This window comes from Cryptomeria japonica, chromosome 3 (assembly GCF_030272615.1).
Source record: "Cryptomeria japonica chromosome 3, Sugi_1.0, whole genome shotgun sequence".
In the NCBI taxonomy this organism is placed as follows: domain Eukaryota; kingdom Viridiplantae; phylum Streptophyta; class Pinopsida; order Cupressales; family Cupressaceae; genus Cryptomeria; species Cryptomeria japonica.
In genome coordinates this window covers 760,737,202-760,757,747 of record NC_081407.1, presented here as the reverse complement: position 1 = coordinate 760,757,747, position 20,546 = coordinate 760,737,202, and the positions used below count along the sequence as shown (strand labels likewise).

General features: G+C 36.3%; 1 protein-coding gene across 1 annotated transcript; it reads left to right on the top strand.

Moving 5' to 3' along the window:
- The first annotated feature begins 786 nt into the window (after positions 1–786).
- LOC131068887 (probable pectate lyase 5) lies at positions 787–3,027 on the top strand. The gene is made up of 5 exons (XM_058004160.2): positions 787–1,042; positions 1,445–2,081; positions 2,212–2,315; positions 2,429–2,567; positions 2,652–3,027. Exons 1-5 carry the CDS (start codon positions 876–878, stop codon positions 2,856–2,858), a joined length of 1,254 nt encoding a protein of 417 aa, XP_057860143.2. The 5' UTR covers positions 787–875; the 3' UTR covers positions 2,859–3,027.
- The last annotated feature ends 17,519 nt before the right edge of the window (positions 3,028–20,546 follow it).

The following is a 20,546-nucleotide window of genomic DNA, read 5'->3' as shown; positions in this document are numbered from 1 at the left end:
ATATATTTATCTAGAAAAATTAAGAGATGAAATTTGAAATTATTTGTAATAAAATAACTCTTTGAAAAACTAAAAAGGAAGAGCACCAGAACCATGTGAATCCGACAGGACTTAAATTTTGTCTACTAATGGTGAGAAATTTAGAAGACGATGATGCGACAATAGGATTCGAATTTATGTCGGCAATCCACGTGAAATATTATTATGGAAGCGGAAAGTCATTTATAACGAAACCACAAAGTTGTGGGCTATTTCATCATCTTTGCCAATTTATTCTCTATTTATAATGTGAAACCGAAAGTTGCCGAACTTGTGTACAAATCAGTGGGCACGATTCCCTTCGATTACGGAGACCTAACTTATTTTCTCTCTGCGACATTTTCAACCTCTGTTCTAATTCTTAATTAACACTTGCGGTCCTACAAATCGTTAAAGATAAGGTCACCATGGAAAATAGACAAGATTAAAGATGCCATTCTTGAAATACTCTATACCAGTGTTTCTCAAATATAATTGCTCAAATTGTTTCTTCCTTGTTGGTTCAGTGAAACGCATGCTAGAAATGTTTCAGGAATTCAATACTTACAGTTAGAGACCGATCTCTTTAATTTTCATTGTACGGCAGTAGATATCGTTCTGTCACATCATTACTCACTATCATTGTTGAGTAATGATCAACCGCTCAATGATAATCCTGGATGCCACTCATGTCCCTTACCACCTTAAAATGCGATAATGTTCATATAACCAGATTGTCAACGGGTGGGGTCAGGATTCCCCGTTTGATACAGATTTTACAGAGACTAATTTTCTATATAAGAGAGCTCAAAGCCAGAGCATGTCGTATAACCATTGAAGGTTTTCTCTCATTCGAAATGGCCGCCAGTCAAGCCTTACAGCTATTGCTTCTTTTAGTTGCCCTCTTTTTGTTCAAGTCAGTAATGGCGAAATCAGTTAGAACTTTTGTAAATATGACGCAGGCTGAAAATGGTGTTAAATATCATGTTGAGAAGCCAGAGCTTGTAGTTCAAATGGTAGAAAGGTACGCGTGTCGTCTTTGAGATCCTTTAGACATTTTAGTGCATTTCAAGAATGTAGTATGAAAATGAAATTTAATGTCTTGTCCTGTTCAGGACTACAATGTAAAATGCCTAATTACATGCTTCTATTTATTCTTATGCTGTTGCTTGCTACTTTCTTTACTGCACTTTCTATAATAGTATCCTTGTAACTGTAGTTGCTGCACAGCTCTTATAGACAAACCCATATCATTATGCTATTGGATAGTTTGTATTTGTCGTTGTATGTAAGAAAAATGTATTGCTGAAAAAATGTTGTTTGTAAGTTTAAATTCAGAAAACAGAAAAGTTCTAGTTTTATTTTACAGCTACCATATGTTGTAGCCATTTGAGATTATTTAGGAATTTCAAGAGCTACTGTGCAGGAGTTTAAATAGTTCGAGAAGAAAGCTGAGCTATTTGTCGTGCGGAACGGGGAACCCCATAGACGACTGTTGGCGTTGTGATCCCAACTGGGTTAATAACAGAAAGAGACTGGCCGACTGTGCCATCGGATTTGGCAAAAACGCCATTGGAGGGAAGAATGGAAGATTTTATATAGTTACAGATCCAAATGACGATGACCCCGTCAATCCTCGACCCGGCACTCTGCGCCACGCTGTTATTCAAACCGAGCCTCTCTGGATTATTTTCCAAAGAGATATGGTTATTCAGCTCAAGGAGGAGCTTATCATGAACAGTTACAAGACTATTGACGGCAGAGGGGCCAACGTTCATATAGCAAATGGAGCTTGCATTACAATACAGTATGTGAACAATATCATCATTCATGGAATTCATATCCACGACTGTAAACCTGCGGGGAATACAAATGTTAGGAGCTCACCTACCCATTATGGGTATAGAACCAGGAGTGATGGAGATGGGATTTCCATCTTTGGAGGAAGTGCAATCTGGGTAGATCACTGTTCCTTGTCCAGCTGCACAGATGGACTGATCGACGCAATCAGAGGGTCCACTGCTATCACCATTTCAAACAGCTTCTTCACTCACCATGACAAGGTACTCAGAACTGCTCGTTTGCTCTGCCATAAATTTACTTTCTTTAAAAATAAGTTTCACAATTGTATATTTTTAAGTTGTCAATAAGAAGCTATTTCTCAAGTTAAATATTTAGTGGCTTCTTCTGCAGGTGATGCTCCTGGGACACAGCGACGCCTATACCCAAGACGTCAAAATGCAAGTAACCATTGCATTCAACCACTTTGGAGAAGGGCTTGTTCAGCGTATGCCCAGGCATGAATAAAAATTTAGAACTTCGTATTCGTCGCACAATAACCAATACAACTTTGCTAAAGTTTATTTGTTTAAACTCCTTTTAAGTTTAAGAAATTAATGTTGTGATACAGATGCCGACATGGATACTTCCATGTGGTGAACAATGATTACACCCACTGGGAAATGTACGCCATCGGTGGGAGTGCAAACCCCACCATTAACAGCCAGGGAAACAGATTCCTTGCCCCTGACAATCGATTCCACAAGGAGGTAAAAGGCCTTTATAACTTGTGTCTAATGTATATCTTTACTATACAATGAATACACAATAATTATGGTATGGGTAAAGTGCAGGTGACAAAGCGCGAAGATTCAACAAATGGCAATTGGAGATCAGTTGGAGATCTGATGTTGAATGGGGCATTCTTCAGGGCATCAGGGGCTGGAGCATCATCAAACTATGCGAAAGCTTCGAGTATGGCGGCAAGGCCTTCGTCTATTGTGGGCTCTATGACTGCAACTTCAGGTGTTCTCACCTGCAGAAAAGGCTCGCGCTGTTAGACCAAAATATATGCATTATAGATAAACTGTTTAGGAACCCTTCAGTTTTGTAACTTGCCAGAGCATGAACACACTGAGTGAGTGTTTTTTAGTTATTTCAGTTTTGTTTGTCTCGACTCTCCAGTCATCTTTTACTAAAGTGGAATATATCAGTAATATATTTGTCAAATTTGAAGCGTAGTGGTGGAACGTCAAATCAATATGGTTTTTATTATCTTGATCGCCTCTGAAAAGGAGTTTTAATTATGCCTCACAAAGATTATAGTAAATGGATACGGAATAGTTGAATTTATGCTTACACCAGTATTTCAGGAAACTAACTTACATGAATACTTTTTGAAACTATTATCACTCCCGATATAATTGCATCCGACACAACTAAATAATTTCACTTGCACGGGAATTAATAATGACCTTTTGAACTGAGGCAAACGCTGTTTACATTGGGTTCAATTAGCTATTCGTGGAGGGCATAAAAAGGTATGGTTAGAAAGCGACTCACTTAATATCATTAACTGTTTGATTAAAAAGACGCCTCTTAGTTGGACAATCAAACATTTTGTCCAGGAGCGCTTCGCTATGATTGCCAAACTGGATGAAATTCGAATTACTCATGTTTTTTAGGAAGGCAATATACCTGTGGATTACGTGGCACATCTTGGTGTGGTGTATGAGGAAATCAAATGGTGGACGGAAGGGGAATCCTTCCCAATACACTTGTGTGCGCTGATAAGAAGGGATGCTGAAAATCTTGCCCAATGGCCAAATATTAATGATGCCATTCTATCAAATGAGTAAAGGCTTTTCGTGCAATAAGTGGAACCGTCATTCTAGATTGTTCTTCACAGTCTTGTTTTGTATCTATTGGTTCTAGTTTGGGATTAAAATTGTGAATATCCAAAGTTGCACTGGCACTCTTATTATGGGGGGAGATAAGAATAGAATGGAATTGTCATCTTACCAGAAATGGGAACAAAACAAGGAGCTGTGGACTGAAATTTCAGATGGTGGTCCCGTGCCATACCTAAAAACAATTCATGGCTAGGACCCCAGAATGAGCAAAGAGTTTGTAAAGGGCTGGCATAAAGGCATTCTCGGTGCTTATGGTGCTAAATTCAAATCATCGAGTCTTTCATTGCGGAGGTTACTGGTTTAAAAATAGAAGGAAAAAATTTCTACCAAGAGAGGAAGGCGACGGAGGAAGCCCTATCAATTTTCTTTGACAATTAGAGCGAAAGGGATAGAGTAATGAAAATGGCTAATGGGGGCTATAACAGAAAATACCTCTTGAATCTTAGGGCGAAAATGACAGAGCTTATAATGAGGTACATCACTCTGGATGGCTATTTTGCCAACATTTTTTCCTATCATTTTAAGATTCTAAATCATTTTAGGCATGATAGGAAAATTTCTTTGCCTTTTTATTTACTTTCCTCGCTTGAGCATAGTCTTGCAAATCATGCCAAAAACAATGAGAACCCTATTTTACATGAGGGGTTAATCCTGCTTATTATGGAATATGCTAAAGCACATGAGGTTAAGCCTTCCCTTGTTGTGAACACCCCTAATTCCTCGGATAGCCTTGATGTGCATGTGGTCTGGGACACTAAGATTGATGAGAAGGAGTTGCATGAGAAGGCCATGGACTAGCAAGATCTTCATGTGTTTGATGGCCTAGATTACTAGCCTTCGGAGGAAGAGGGACCCCCACAGAAAAATACTCTCAGCACCAATAGTAGTAGAAAAAGAAAACCCCACCCTAGACTTGCAACTAATAAGTTGAAAACTCCCCCTTCTAAACCAAAAGAGTTGGGCCCTTAGAGCTCAAAAAAGAAAAAAGTTTTGAAAATGCTGGAGTCAAAAGGTAAAGGGGAAGATGAAATCAAATTGGATATTTTCCTTAATGTGGACCCGGGAGAAAACAAAAAGGATGAATCAGACTTTAAAGCTCTCCTGGCTAACTCTATAAACAACTAGGAGAAGTGTTTTCACTGGATAATCATTGAGATTGCCTTCATCAAACATGGCATTAATGACATAATCAACACCTTTATAGAGAATCCTATGCTGGACAAAACCGACAAGCTCTTGAGATTGACTAAACAACTAACATAAGATGTGAGAGTTATGAAAACCGAGCATGAGGTAATAATTGCTAATCTTGAGAAGAGTGTGGAGGAATTAAAGGGAAATCTCAGGGGTTTGATAGAAATAAGAAAAGAGGCTAAGAATAATAGTGTGAAAGGTCTTTAAAAGGTTAATAAGAAAATTGTTGTTCAGAGAGCCCAACCGCTTAGTAGCATGTCACCTTCAATTGTCAAGTCAAATTTTGGAGATAGGCTCACAAGGGGTGGAAATGTAGGTTTCATCTAGACCTTCTACCAAGACTAGATGCAAGAACCAAGAGAGGAGCCCCACAAGGTTCATCATGGAGGAGCTCAAAGAAATAAACAAGAATATAATCTAGAAGAATTTTGAGCTCACGCAAGCTCTTGGTTAGTTTTTATTTTTGTTGTTGGTTGTTTTTTTGGGGTTTTCTTATTTTTTGTTGTTGGTTATTGTGGGGTGTTTCCCCTGTTTCTAATGCCATTGGGTCATTGTTTACGCTCTGGTTCCCTATTGGTTTAATTATCTTTTGTTTGAATTTGGGTTTCGAGATGGTGTAAAACCTGTTTTATCTTAATAAAAAAAAAGTAACGACCTTTTGAAATAGAGTATAGCCAACTCATAGATTGTGAGATATTGTAAAGTATCCCAACCTTTCCATTTTATGTAATTAAATAAATATGATTGAATTTGCACATATTAATTTGTATTTAATAAATGAAAAGTGGAGAGTAATAAAGTGTATAAGTTAATATTATTTTAGAAAATAAAAATGTATAAGTTTATAGGTATATAATTTTTAAAATAATGATTAAGATAAGCTTAGTGTAGTGTATATTCTACTCATGTTTGCATTAAAAAAAAGATAATTAGTATGTGTTTATTATTTAAGATTCTATATAAAATTGTAGTTGATTTTAAGTTGATTTCATGATTCTAGATTAATTTTATATCATATACACGTCTAATATATAAGCTTAAATATTGTTTAGTATAATGTAAAATTTTGGTCTCTAATTTACTAAATTCTTTACATCTTGTTGATTGTTAAGGGTTTGGAGCATTTATAACCACCCTGGGGATATCATTAAATCAAAAGGTTTCCATTCTCTTTTGTCAACTCCTTTAACTAAACTAGCTTTCTAGATGTGATAAAGATATCTAGATGTTGATTTTTTAATACAATACATTAATTTCATTTAAAGAATCAAACCATAATATTCCATATTAATGTGAAAGCATATTTAGTGATTTTTGAATGGTTAGTTAATTTCAAAATAGATATTTTTTAAGGGCTAGATATGATGGATCATTGTTCAAGTGTTACAAAGTCAACACCAAATGTTTATAAGGAAAGGATAAGAGTTGGCAATTTAATTATTAAAATTGTATTTTTGTGTTTGATTAGCCATACAAGAATGATCTAGAATTCTATAAAAATGACCCAGAATAAAGGATGTTGAATATAGAAATCATGGGCGAATGTATGGAAATTATGTAGGCTAGTAAATAATTGGAATTTTTGAGTCTAGGGTAAGTGGTAGTATAAATAGTGTCATTTCTTAACTAGTTAATTTTTATCACTTTCTAGTTTGACCTATTCAATTATAAACTTTATTTTACTTAGGTATTTTGGAGATTTATCTCGCCTCATGTGGTTGAGACATGTGTACTCACTTAGTGAGACACCTCTTGCATACAAACATGATGCTTACTAGAATATTTATCAAGTTAATTAACAAGTGTCACATCCATGAAAGGATAGTTAGTTGATGTGTTCAACTTGCCTACCTCCACTAGCTTGCCTATATATGCAAGCCTACTATGTACATAATATTAAACTCTTTGATAATATTCATTTGGCTCTTTTTATGCTCATAAGTTTCTTGAAGTTTAACTTTTTGCATGTAGCTCTTGATAAACACTAACATGGTATCAGTGCCATGCAAGCAAAACCCTTCCTATAATATCATATTTAATCTAGTTAATAGTTCCTCATAGGTTCATTCTTCATTTGGAAGCTAATTAGATTGATGCAATTTTAATAATTGTTGTTATTAATATTAGTGCACCACATTTAGTGTACTAATGTTAATAATAATAATTATCAAAATAATATGAATTATTTTAATAATTGTTGCTATTAACATTGGTGAACTACATGTTAACTTATATTTTTTTTTGAAATGTGCTATGCAAGTAGTGGTGGGTGGGAATCACCTAACATGTTCTAGGTTAGTGCTACAAGGTAGGAAGGGAGCTTGCTCGAACGTGGAGTTGATAGTTTATAGGATGTTGTGGGGTAGGGCGATCTAGTGGACAATATGTTCTTTTTTCTGAAGATTGTGGGGAATGCCTTGGTTCTTCATGATGATTCCTTTATATTTCCTATAGTTTTGAAGGTCAATGCCTCTGGGGGTGTGATCTCTCCCATGAATATTGAGGAGGAGGGTTCATGAGGTGATTCTGATTCAAATATCAATGCCTCTAAGGGCCCCCATGATACTCTAGATGGCTCTTCTAGCACGTTTGATCCCCCCAAAGGTCCCTAGAAGGATCTATTCTATGGTGACTAGAAATCACCCAATGGTGGGGTGATAATAAAAAAAATTAAGCTTGGCACTTGTGTCAATATCAAGGATGTTAATTTGAATCGACCTCTAGAAAAAATGGCTAATGCTTTGGTTTGTAAGTTTGTGGGTAGGCACCTTGATATTGTGGCAGTTTAGAAATGGGTTGCTACTAAATGGGTCATCAAGGGTTTCCTCTCTATATCAACCCTTCCCAAAAGTATGTTCTGTTTTCTTTCTCTGTGGCAAAAGACTGTGTGAAAACCCTCTCCTCATGCTCTTGGCTCTTTGGGAAACAACAACTCTTGTTGAGAAAATGGTGCCTAGGGTTTAAACCTGACACTCTCATATTGGGTGCGGTCCCAACTTGGGTTCACCTCCCTGGCCTCCCTCTTGAGTATTGGGATGAGGAGATTATTACTAGTATTGCCAACTCATTTGTCCAATTTATAGTGGTGGACTTTTTCACCCATAAGAGGTTGAGGCTAGTGTTTGCTTGCTTATATGTTGGGGTGGTGACTGGCTCTCTCCTATCAATCTCAACGATGTTGAAGTCCCACTTTGGTTCCTAGAGTTTGAGAATTCAACTCTCTATTTCCAATGTTTCTCATCAATTGGACATGTTGCTAATGCTTGTCTTGGTGGACTCAAGAAGGACCCTAGTTCCAAAGGAAAAGGAATGATTTTATTCCCTTCGTTGTTTGTGTCTAGGTCAGTCCCTCTAGATGCTGACTTACCTGCCACAGTTGCAACCAACTTTGTTTAGGATTCATGGGTGGTTCTAGAGGTACAAATTTTGTTGACACAATTTGCTACCTCCGAGGCCAACAATATCTCCCCCTTGGAGGTTGTTTAGGAATTTTTTCTTCCACTCACTATGGGGGAATAGATTATGGAGGAGGTACCTTCCAACAGGTTGGTTTTGACTCCACTTCCCTCCCAGGGATGGGCCATTGTCCCATTTTGTCCCTCCTATTGGAAGTATTACCCTCCTTCAAATAGGAGGTTAGATATGGAGTCCCCTTTACTAGGACCCCCTCTATGAGGTATTCGCCCGGGATACCTTGCGTCTTGCTGGGGATTTCCCTTCCTTATCTCTAGTCTTGAATATCCCAATACGACCTAATGAATGGTTCTCTAGTAGTCTGGTGCTTTCATCTAGGGGGAGGAAGATGATGGATTTGGGTAGGGACTCTAGAGTGGGAAGGAAACCCTTAAAGGATATGAGGTAGGATAGTGCCACTAGGGATGTGGCTAATGGTTGTTTTGGGGCATGTTGGAGTAGTTTTACTCCTGAAAGATTAAGAAATGATTATTCTCTCCTAAAATGTTAGGGGTCTAAATGGGCCCCATAAGCAGATTCTGGTAAAGAATCTAGTGAAAGACATAAAACTAGATATTTTTCTTTTGTAGGAAAATAAAATGTGTGGTGAAGCCTATCTAAAGGTGTGCAACTTCATTTTGCCCTTTTCTCAGTTAGTTTCCATGAGCACTAGTGCTTCTTTTGGTGGACTTGTTTTCCTTTAGTCTCTGAATAATCTTATAGTTTCTTTGGATGCCCGAGATAAAAACTATAGTACATAACACTCCCTAGTTTCCCTCTGAGAAAATGAGAGGGACACCAAACATCTCAGAGAGTATGCTAGATCTCCAAGAGTTTCTAACTAAAGGAGGCCTTATTGATTTGGATTTAGAAGACATGATCTACACTTTGTCTAATCAGAGAATGGGCAATAACCTCATCTAGGTCCATCTTGACAGATGTGCTATATCCTCTACCTAGAACATCTTTCAGAACTGCCAAGTCTCTCCTCCTTTATTTGCAGTGGGCTGGACCACTATCCTATTTCATTTAATCGGCAATCAAATGGATGCAAAAGAGTATTTCCTTTCCATTTTGAAATTATATGGATTATTCCTTTGAATTTCAAGTCCCTCTTGGCTCAATGGTTGAACTTTCACATCTTGGGCATGACCATGTTTAGAGTTGCTCAAAAGTTGAGATTGTTGAAAAAGAACCTTTGAGCATGGAGAAAATATTCCTTTGGTGGAATCTTTTCTCAAAATAAGTCCCTCAAAGATAAGGTTGATGCATTACAAAAATGTATGGAATCCCTACGAGCCTCAAAAGGAAAAGGAATCTAGGAATGGGCCTTATGGAGAAACCCTCACAATATAATTCTAAAAGAAGAACTCTACTAGAAGCAAAGATCAAGAATCCTATGGGTGAAAGAGGGGGATAGAAACACAAAATTATTCCACCAATCTTCATGTTGGTACAAAAAGTGTAATAGCATTAAGTATATGTTGCAATCTGATGGCACTTCTATGATTAGTGATGAGGAAATTAGTTAGGAAGCCGCTTCTCACTTCTCCATGTTGTTCAACACTTTAGGTGCCCAAGATGCTGTTATTGTTGATATTTCTTTTAGACATCCACTGTATTCCTAATTCCATCAAGCTTGATGACTTAAGAGATATGGAAAGTATTTTCTTAGATGAGCGAGACAAGGTGACTATTTTATCCTTTGGCTCATTTAAAGTGCTTGGACCGGATGGGTTTCCCCCTTTCTTCTTCTAGGAGTACTAGGAGATTGTGGGTCTGGATGTCACTTTAGGAACTAGAGAATTCTTGTCTTTGGCCAAGATGCTTAAGAAAATCAATAAAACCTTCATTATCCCAATTTGTAAAGAAGATGGTGCTAAGAGAATGTTTGATTTTAGGCCTATTTTTCTTTGCAATACCTTGTACAAGATCTTCTCCAAGCTCATTGTTAATAGGATTAAACCTTTTCTCCATTCCTTAATTCATGGGAATAATTTTTTTTTTCTTTGGTTGTGAAATCACGGAAGATATTCTAAAAGTTCACAAAATGCTACACTCAATGGACGACAATGGTAAAGAAGGTATCCTCCTCAAACTTGACATTTTTAAAGATTACGATATGGTTTCTTGGCCTTTCCTTTCTTTGGTTTTGAGTTAAGTTGGCTTTGAAGGAAAAATCTAGAGTTATTAACGCCTGCTTCAGAACACCGACGTATTCAGTGTTAATTAATAGAGTCCCCCATGGGTCCTTCAATTATTTTAGCAGACTGAGGTAGGGGGATCCTTTATCCCCTACCTTTTTATTCTTATGGTAGAGAGTCTATGTAGAAATCTCATGTTGGCTCTGCAAAATTATGCTATAAAGGGTATTAGACCTTCTTTGGCTCCCTTTGTGATCTCTCTCCAAAAATTTGTTAATGAAACCCTTTTAATGGGTGAGGCATCTATTGTAAAAGATACAGGATCAAGGACCATCCTCTCTGATTATGCCATTGCTTCTGGTCAAAAAATCAATCTGGACAAAATTTCCCTCAATTTTATGTTCACACCAACCAACAACTACAAAAATGGATAGGAAATTTTATAAATTGCAAGGTTGCTTCTTTCCCTTCTATATACCTAGGTCTCCCTCTCACTGTTGATAAGGTGGATGACTCTACCTGGCTAGGTTTGTTTGAATGAATTCAAAGGGAATTGGCTAGCTGGAAAGGTGCAATTCTTAGTAGTGTGGGGAAGCTCCAACTTCTAAAAGAATCCCTATAGCGAACCTCTATGTAACTTCTCTCCCTCTTTCATATTATTGCTTCCTATGGTATGAAGTTGGACTGAATCCAAAGGAGATTTCTGTGGGATGGAGTGGAACAATGTAACCAAATGTCCCTTGTGGATTAGGAGAAGGTATCTTATGCTAAGCATGCCAAGGGTTTAAGTATTAGTGGTGTAGTGTCATAAAATTGCACCTCCTGCAATTTTAACCACATTTGAGGTCCTCACCTTGGCGACGACTCCCTCTTTTCTGACCGAGACCTGTTTCTCTATTTTCACCCCTTGCCCCCTTCATGTTTGAGTCTTGAGATAGCCTCAGGACCCTGTCCAGGCCCCAAGATAGGGCAGGATAGGGGCGTGGCACCCCTGTGCCCCCTAGGATAGGGGCATGGCACCCCTGTCCCACCCTCTTAGGGTGGCCCCAAGCTAGGTCCCCCAACCCCATCTGCACTCGATATCCTAAATATCCCTATTATTGGCCTTTTATGAGATTAATTAGTCTTAAAGAGGTATGTATAAAAGGGAGTTGGTTTTCTCATTTTCAAAAAAAGAGGAATGGGAGGTGAATTCAAGCAAAGGGATGATAAGAGAGCATAGGCAAAGATATGCATCATCAAGCATTCAAGCATTCAAGTCTTCTTCATTCATTCATTGGAGAAATATTTCAACATTCATTTGCAAGCATGTATGTGTGTTAGGGTTTTGTCATGTTACATGCCATACCATGCAACACTTGTGATTACATTCAAGAAACAAAGCAATCATCATCAACAAATTGCAGATCTGCAAGGGTATAAATTTCCATTGTTTACATTCAAGCATTTGCAATTACTTTATTTCAAGGTTGATTCCTCAACCGAGTTTTGAATGAGGCAAACCCCTATCCACAACCCCTTTTCCTCTCTTTTATGTGTGTAGGTTGTAGGTGCATAGCTATAATTGCAGGTTCGGGCTTCATTTGCAGAGACAGAAGAACCCTTTTCGTTTTGCAGATTTTGTGGAGGACCATGTACACTCCCACCACGGTCCTGACGACTTTTTTCCAAATTTGCAGGGCAGATCCGTATCAGTCTAGTTAGCTCAGATCCAAAGTTACAGCACGATCCCGAAGTAGTAGCTCCTCATTTCACTCATTTTCTCTCTTTTAACAAGTCAACTTTCTCATTTACAAAAGATGGTAAATCACACTTCAACCCTTTCAATCCACTTGGAATTCACATCCTTGTTTCCTTTGGATTTGGATATAGTAGATTCAAGCCCTTCTTTTGAATGTAAATTTCTCCCAAGTGAAAATCATCCTAGTGGCTTCCTTTCTCTCTCCTAGGTGGGGAGTCACTAGGATCGAATTTTCCACTTTACAATTTGGTGAACCCGATGTCTTACACATTATTTTTGATTTCTAATTTTTAGATCTTATTAATTGCAATTTGAATTTCAAATTTCATTTCCAAGTTTGATCTATTTGCAAATTTTAAAGGTTAATTGCATAAAAATGCTAATTTTTCATTTCGAGGAAATTAAGCTTATGAAGTGCAATATTTTAATTGCTTGTTTTAGATCTGATTTCTATTTCAAAATTTTAATTCAAATATGTATCTTTATTCTCAAAATTTAGTGGTTAAATCATAAAATCCTAATTTTTAAGATTCTTCTATTTTCGACATTTGATTGCAAATTTGACCAATCTAGACATCTCCAAATCAGCTGTTTTTTTGGATTCCATAATAATATAATAATACCTATCATCCTTGAAAATTTTGAAAAAAATTTGGTTGGATCATGTGCACTTTCCCCACGGTCCTCAACTTTTTCCCTAAAATTTTAGGAGATAGAATTGACTATGTTTTTCTACTTAAATCCAGAAAATTGGCGTACTTTATCAATTTTAACACCCTCTAAGGTCAAACACAAATTCAAATTTTACAAATTCAAATTCAAATTTCAAATTTGCAGTTCAAATTCCATTTTCCCTCCTTTATTAAATTTTCTATGCATGTATTGGGTGAACATTATTCTTGTTTGATCATCAATGAATATGGAGTTCTTATCTTATTTTCCTAATCCAATTTTGAGTTACATTAAAGATATTCATGATGTTCCCTTTCATGCATATGATGATAATTTAGTTCTCCCTTTCATTCATAGCTATGATTTACCTTCTCCCAAAATTGATCTCATTAATGAGGGTACATTGGTGCAAAATGGGAATATGGACACTTCTTTCAAAGATCTCACTCCTAACTATGAATATTTGGAAAATTGTGTTCCTTCTTTTCCTGAAATGTATCTCCCTCATAAGGACTATTTGGTGCAAGAGGATGATATTATGGCTACTTATCCTATTGATACCATACCTTCTTGTCATGATATTTCCTCTAAAGATGAAGCATTTATTACATATGATAATGCTTTTTCTAATGAGTATCTTGAATGTATAAAGATACCTTAGAACAAGAGGATGATATTATTTCTCATCATAACGCTCTCTCTCCCAAAAATCAAGATCCTAACAAAAATCAAATCAATTCCATTCATGTTCCTAGGAAACTAAGAATTCTTCCTGATTATCATGTTGTGCCTTACACATATACTAATGAGGTAGTTGATGAGAACATAAGTGAAGCATCATATGTTTTCTTAGTTCCTACAATACTCTCTTAAATTCACTCAAATACATCATCTCCTACCAAATAATTTCCTAAAGAAGAACTCTTAGAGGATGATTGGGGGTCCTTAGATTTCACTCCTAGCTTTTCTAGAAAGTCTAAGATTCCTAAATTTCATATTCCACATTTTTCTCCTCACAAAAATCTTGAAATTGATTGGGTCTCTTTAAACTTCAATCCCATTCCCCCTAAGAGTAAACCATCTTTTGAGCATACACATGGACGCAATGGAAAAATGCTTGAATGTGAGCGACAAAGTCATAAGACATCACACTTTCCTTTGTCCACATCTTCTTCTCCATTGTCTTGTAAAGCCACACCTTCTGATTCTAATTTTGAGTTACAACAAGAACATGTGTTGACCAATCTTCTAAATTCCAACTTAATATTTCTTGTTTGTCCTAAACAAAGAAGAAAACATAAACAACATTCTCAAAATTCTTCTTTATGTAAATATCATCAAACCCATGGCCATTCTACTAATGAGTGTCAAGCTTTGAAAATACAAATACAACATTACATTGATTCAGGAATGTTACAAATAACATCTGACAATGAATGACATATTCATCATGATCATTTCAAATAACATTCAAGTTCCTATTATGTTGCTCCCCACTATGTGACATTGTTAGCCTACTTATTGGGGGCTTCTTGTCATTCATGGTGGTACAATTTCAGGTGCAATCTTACTTAGTGAGAAACGTAATAGTCTATTTGTTCTTTCTTCCATGCTTGGGGAGAAAGAATATTCCTTATTTTCCTTCTAAGGTTTCACTATTTTCTTTATGGAGTACATTATTCATAAACTTGATGTCCTTTCTGACATAGACTATTCCTTCATGCGAATGTATGTTTGTTCCGTGAGTGGGATCTTCTCCTTGCTTGAAATGGTACGTCTATTATGAATAATCTCTATTTAGAGGAATTTTGTGAATCTTCTTCTCCTTCTTTCTCTCTCTTTGAAAATTACCTCTTCTATTGCATTATTCATAAACTTGATATCCTTTCTTGCATGGAGTTTTCCTTCATGTGAGTGCATGTCTGTTCTGTGAGTGGGATCTTCTCCTTGCTTGAAATAGTACGTCTATTATGAATATCTATTTAGAGAACTTTTGTGAACCTTCTTTTTTCTTTTTTCTCTCTCTTTGAAAATTACCTCTTCTATTGTGTTATTCATAACTTGATGTCCTTTCTTGAATGTAGTTATCCTTCATGCGAGTGCATGTTTGTTCCCTAGTTAGAATGTATTCCTTGCTTGAAATGGTAAGTCTTTTATGAGTAATATCTCTCTAGAAGTTGTGTAATTATTCTCATTGTCCTACACTTGGGGGGAAATGATCTCTCTCCCTCTCTCTTTCTCTAAGGATCCACTTTTCCCTATTGTGTGTATGGTGTGAGTTTTATTACTTGATGTCATTCCTTGTGCGAAATTGTTGGTTGTCTGCTCAAGGATTCTCTCTTATACAAGAGTTGTAAGTCATTGATTATAAGCTCTTTTCCACTTGGTAATGTACATCTATGATAAATTCACCCATCCCTCTTTGGGCTAATTGTGAGTCATCCTTCATCAAGAATCCCTTTCACCTAGAAATAGGAGGAAGGATTGCATTCTTGTTCTCTTTTGCACTTCATTCTAGAAGATGTTATATTTATCTAAGACAACTCATCTTGGGGGTAGATGTCTTTTTGAACAAAGATCTCTTCTCCTCCAAGGATCACTTTTACACTTACATCAAGATATCTCTTTTTAACTATCTTATCCTTGCTTGAAGAGTATTCCCTCTCTTGCTTGGATTTATGACATTGTTGCATAATGGATATCTTCTTTGTGATGAAGGTAGGTATGCTTGTTCTTATTTTCTTAAGATATCAACATTACTCTATGTTGACAGCTTAATGGGGGGGAACCCACACTGCTCCTTTGTACTATACTTCTCTTATGCATTGTACAGTGGGACATTCTTGGAACTAGAGGGCAGCCTCTTAGAGAAAGATGTCATCACTTTTCTTGTATAGTGGGACATTTTGGAACCAGAGGGATGATGAATAATGATGAATAGTAAATAACCAATAGATACTGAGAGGGGGGGTGAATCAGTATAGACAAAAACTTCTCAAATTTTTTAAACTACAAAGAATGCACTAACTGGTAAACATTATCACCAATCTAAATCAAGGCAATACTGGTAACACATAGTATGACTGTAAAATACATAAACTAGTTCATCTAGATCATCTTCAGACTTAACATCTCATCTCAACTTCACCCATATGCTTAAGCAAGTAAAACATCAAAAATACAATGACCATTGGATCAACTTGCATTACTGCTTAACAAAAAATACTAAAACATCAGAAAAAGCCTCACACATAACACATTGATTTTTCACGTGGAAACCAACTGGGAAAAACCACAGTGGGGATGAATACCCACAAGTTGTTCTTGAACTCTTCTGAAGTCCACTCTATTAGGAGCCTAGTCCGGTTAAAGACTTTACAACTGGTTCTGCTAGGAACCGATCCTGCTAGGGATCACCCGGTTAAGGGATGGCTAAATACCCGGTTAGAGGTTAAAACCCTATTAAAGGTTACCTTGTCAGAGGATTTAAAAAACTCAATGATTTTGAGTCACCCTGTTAAAGGATTTACAAAAATCTTGTTAAAGCTACCCGATAAAGGGATTTTCCAACTACTGAAATGGTTAGAAATCAACAAGTAATACACTGATTTGATAATAGCACTTAATGCCAAGGCAGATCCACTTTAGTTCCTTTACATCTGTAATCACACTCTACAGATCTCTACTCACTTCTCCGGTCTCGTAAGAATCACTTCACACAAAATCATTTGCCAACAACTTCAAATGAGAATCATCATCGACCTTATAGACAATAATTAGGACGGTGGCAAAAACCTAAAACCCTAAGCATCTAGGTTAACAATACAATCGGTCCAATCCTGACCATTCAAACACATTACATAGGGTAACACAATCTTGAATAGATCTCAAGACATTTTGCATCGTTCATTCTTTACCGCTTCTGGAAGCTGATAACCCATTATGCGTTCTCCACCGTTTACTAAGATTTTGCACATTCTTGAGGTAGATAGAATCAATCTTCTTCATGCAAGATCTTCAAGGAAATTATTCACACGCACAAGGCTGACATGGCAACATGATCTAATCTTCATTTCAATGCTAACTCATCACAGGATGTCATCGGTTGAATCACACAGACTTGGAATACATCAACCAAAAACCCTAAAGCTGAGACTACCAACCGGTAGTCATATCAAATGAAACCCTGATACAAAATTTGCATATACCAGTTTACATTCTAACATACTAGTTCACCTTTTCACATATACCAGTTCATACCATCATACCGGTTCACTTCATACCATCATACCAGTTCTCTTGCCAGTTTGCTTACTTCAATATACAGGTTCAAACTCCAGCATATTGACATCAATGACAACATACAGTCCTATCATGTCATCAAACTCTGCACATATGCCAACAATCTCCCCCTTGGCATTGATGGCAATACACAAAGATATCTCAACATCTTCTTCCATATTATATGTCTTCAATACTCCAAATATCTTCTCTACTTCACATCTTCTCTCCCTTTGACAACAATGCCAAAGTGGAGGCACAAACATCCATGATCTACTATGCTGCTCCCCCTTAGGAGTAGCACCCTTCAAACACCAATCCTAAAAATATTTGACAATGCAATACCTGACTGATGTGGAGCACATACCTTTAGTTCATCTCTTGAAGGGGCAGTACCCCTAATTCACCTCTTAAATAGGTAAATGTAGCCTTCAGTAGAGGCTTGGTGAAAATATCTGCTAACTGATCCTTACTATAAACATGTTCCAATACAACCTCTTTGTTCTGAATTTTCTCCCTCAAGAAATGATACTTGAGCTTCAAGTGCTTGGTTCTAGCATGCAATATCGAATTCTTGGAAATATTAATTGCATTTGTGTTGTCACAAAATATACTCACCGGTTTAGATACAGGAACTTTGAAACCACTTAATACATGCTTCATCCAAATTGTCTTAGTGCAGTTCATAAATGCTGCTACATATTTTGTTTCTATTGTGGACTGCGAGATACAACTCTGCTTTTTGCTCATCCATGAGACTAGTCTACCACCGAGAAAGAATGCACAACTGGTTGTGCTCTTCCGATCGTCCATATTACTAGCCCAATCGGCATCAGTAAACACTTTGAGATTGAAAACATTACTGTATGGATACCACAATCCATAATCTATAGTTCCCTTCAGATATCTAAGAATCTGCTTGACTGCTACCAAGTGGGATTCCCTTGGACTTTTCTAAAAATGTGCAACAATGCCCACTGCATGTGAACTAGTAGTACAGGCCTTGGTAGCTAAAGTTGAAGTAAAGGATGAATGGATCATTGATTCAGGATGCTCACATCATATGACAGGAGACAAAGGTAAATTCTTTAACTTTCAAGAATACAATGGAGGCTTAGTGAGATTTGGAGATGACAAAGCTTGCTTAATCAAAGGTAAGGGTACAATATCTCTTGATGGTAAGCATAACACTGACAATGTTTACTATGTTGAAGGATTAAAGCATAATCTTTTGAGTGTTGGTCAATTAGTTGAGAAAGGATTTTAGTTACAATTCAAAAATGGAAAATGCAAAATCATGAATAGAACTGGTTTAGAAATTGCAATTGGTAATCAGACTAGAGGTAGTATCTTTCATTTGAATAATAGTGAAAAGACATGTTTAATTGCACATATAGATGAAAGTTGGTTATGGCATAAGAGACTCTATCATGTAAACTTTGATTGCATAGTGAAGATCAGTACTACTAAGGCATTAAGAGATTTACCTAAAATTGTCAAACCTTAGAATACAGTATGTAAGGAATGTCAATTTGGAAAACAAGTTAGAGCTAGTTTCAAAAGTATTCTAGAAAAATCCAATAATGCTCTTGATTTGATTCACACTGATTTATGTGGTCCAGCTAGAACTAAAAGCTTACAAATTGATAGATATTTCATGCTTATCATTGATGACTATTCTAGAATGTGTTGGGTTACTTTTCTCAGAGAAAAATCAGAAGCACTGGGAAAGTTCAAACTGTTCAAAGAAATGGTTGAAAATGAAACCGGTAAGAAAATCAAATGTTTAAGATCAGATCAAGGAGGTGAATTTACATCTAAGGAATTTAATACATTCTATGAAGCAAATGGAATTAGAAGACAACTATCAACACCTCGGACACCACAATAGAATGGAGTTGTTGAAAGGAAAAACAAAACTATCTTGGATGCAGCAAGAAGTATGTTATCAGAAGAAAACCTACCACATGTATATTGGAGAGAGGTAGTCAGTACAACGGTCTATACATTCAACAAAGTTCACATCAAAGGTGAAACCGGTAAGACCCCTCATGAACTATGGTTTGGTAATACTCCTACTCTTAAGTATTTTAGAATTTTTGGAAGTAAATGTTATATCAGAAGAGATGAGTATATTGGCAAATTTGATCCTAGAAGTGATGAAGGAATATTTCTTGGTTATTCATCTAAGAGCAAGGCATATAGATGTTTTAACAAAAGATTGCAGAAAATTATTGAAAGTACAAATGTAAAGATTGATGAACAATTCAGAGGAACTTCAAGGTATATAGACTCTGAACCGGCAACAAAATTTTTGACAAATGAACCTGCACTAAATCCACTGGTACAGAATGAAGATCCAATTAACCCGGTATAATTTGAGGATTCCACAGTAACTGAGGAACAACAACAAACAAAGACACCCCGGTATGTAATACTGAATCATTCTAAAGATTAGATAATTGGAAACAAGTTTAAAGGAGTTATGACAAGAGGAAGATTGGCAAATGAAGAGGTATGTCTTATTTCTCAAATTTAACCATCATCTGTTAATGAGGCATGTGAAGATAAATTTTGAATTAAAGCTATGGAAGAAGAATTAGAACAAATTGAGAAAAACAACACTTGGATATTAGTTCCCTGGCCTAAAGATAAAAATTTAATTGGAACCAAATGGGTTTTTAGAAACAAACTTAATGAAGATGGTACGGTTGTTAGAAATAAAGCAAGACTAGTATGTAACGGATATTCTCAGAAGGAAGGAGTTGATTACAATGAAACCTTTGCACTAGTAGCTAGAATTGAGGCAGTCAGATTATTTTTGGCTTTTGCAGCACACAAGAACTACAAAGTTTATCAAATGGATATTAAATGTGCATTTTTAAATGGAGATCTTGAAGATGAAGTGTACATTGAACAATCTGATGGATTTTATTTGATAGATGACAATGATATGGTTTGTAGGTTAAGAAAAGCTTTGTATGGATTGAAACAAGCTCCAAGAGCTTGGTATGCAAGATTGGTTAAGTATCTTTTAAAGATTGGTTTTACTAAAGAAAATATAGATAGCAATTTATATTATAAAGTAACTAATGATGACATCTTGATTATAGAAGTATTTGTTGATGGTATAATCTTTGGAGGAGAAGATGGATTATGTAAAGAATTTTCTATTAAAATGCAACAAGAATATGAAATGTCTGTGATTGGAGAAATAAAATTCTTTTTAGGATTGTAGATTTCACAGACTGATAAAGGTATATTCTTTAGTCAATCCAAATACTTAAAAGAATTACTAAAGAAATTTGGGATGGAGAACTCTAAACCAGTAAGTACACCTATGACAACAAA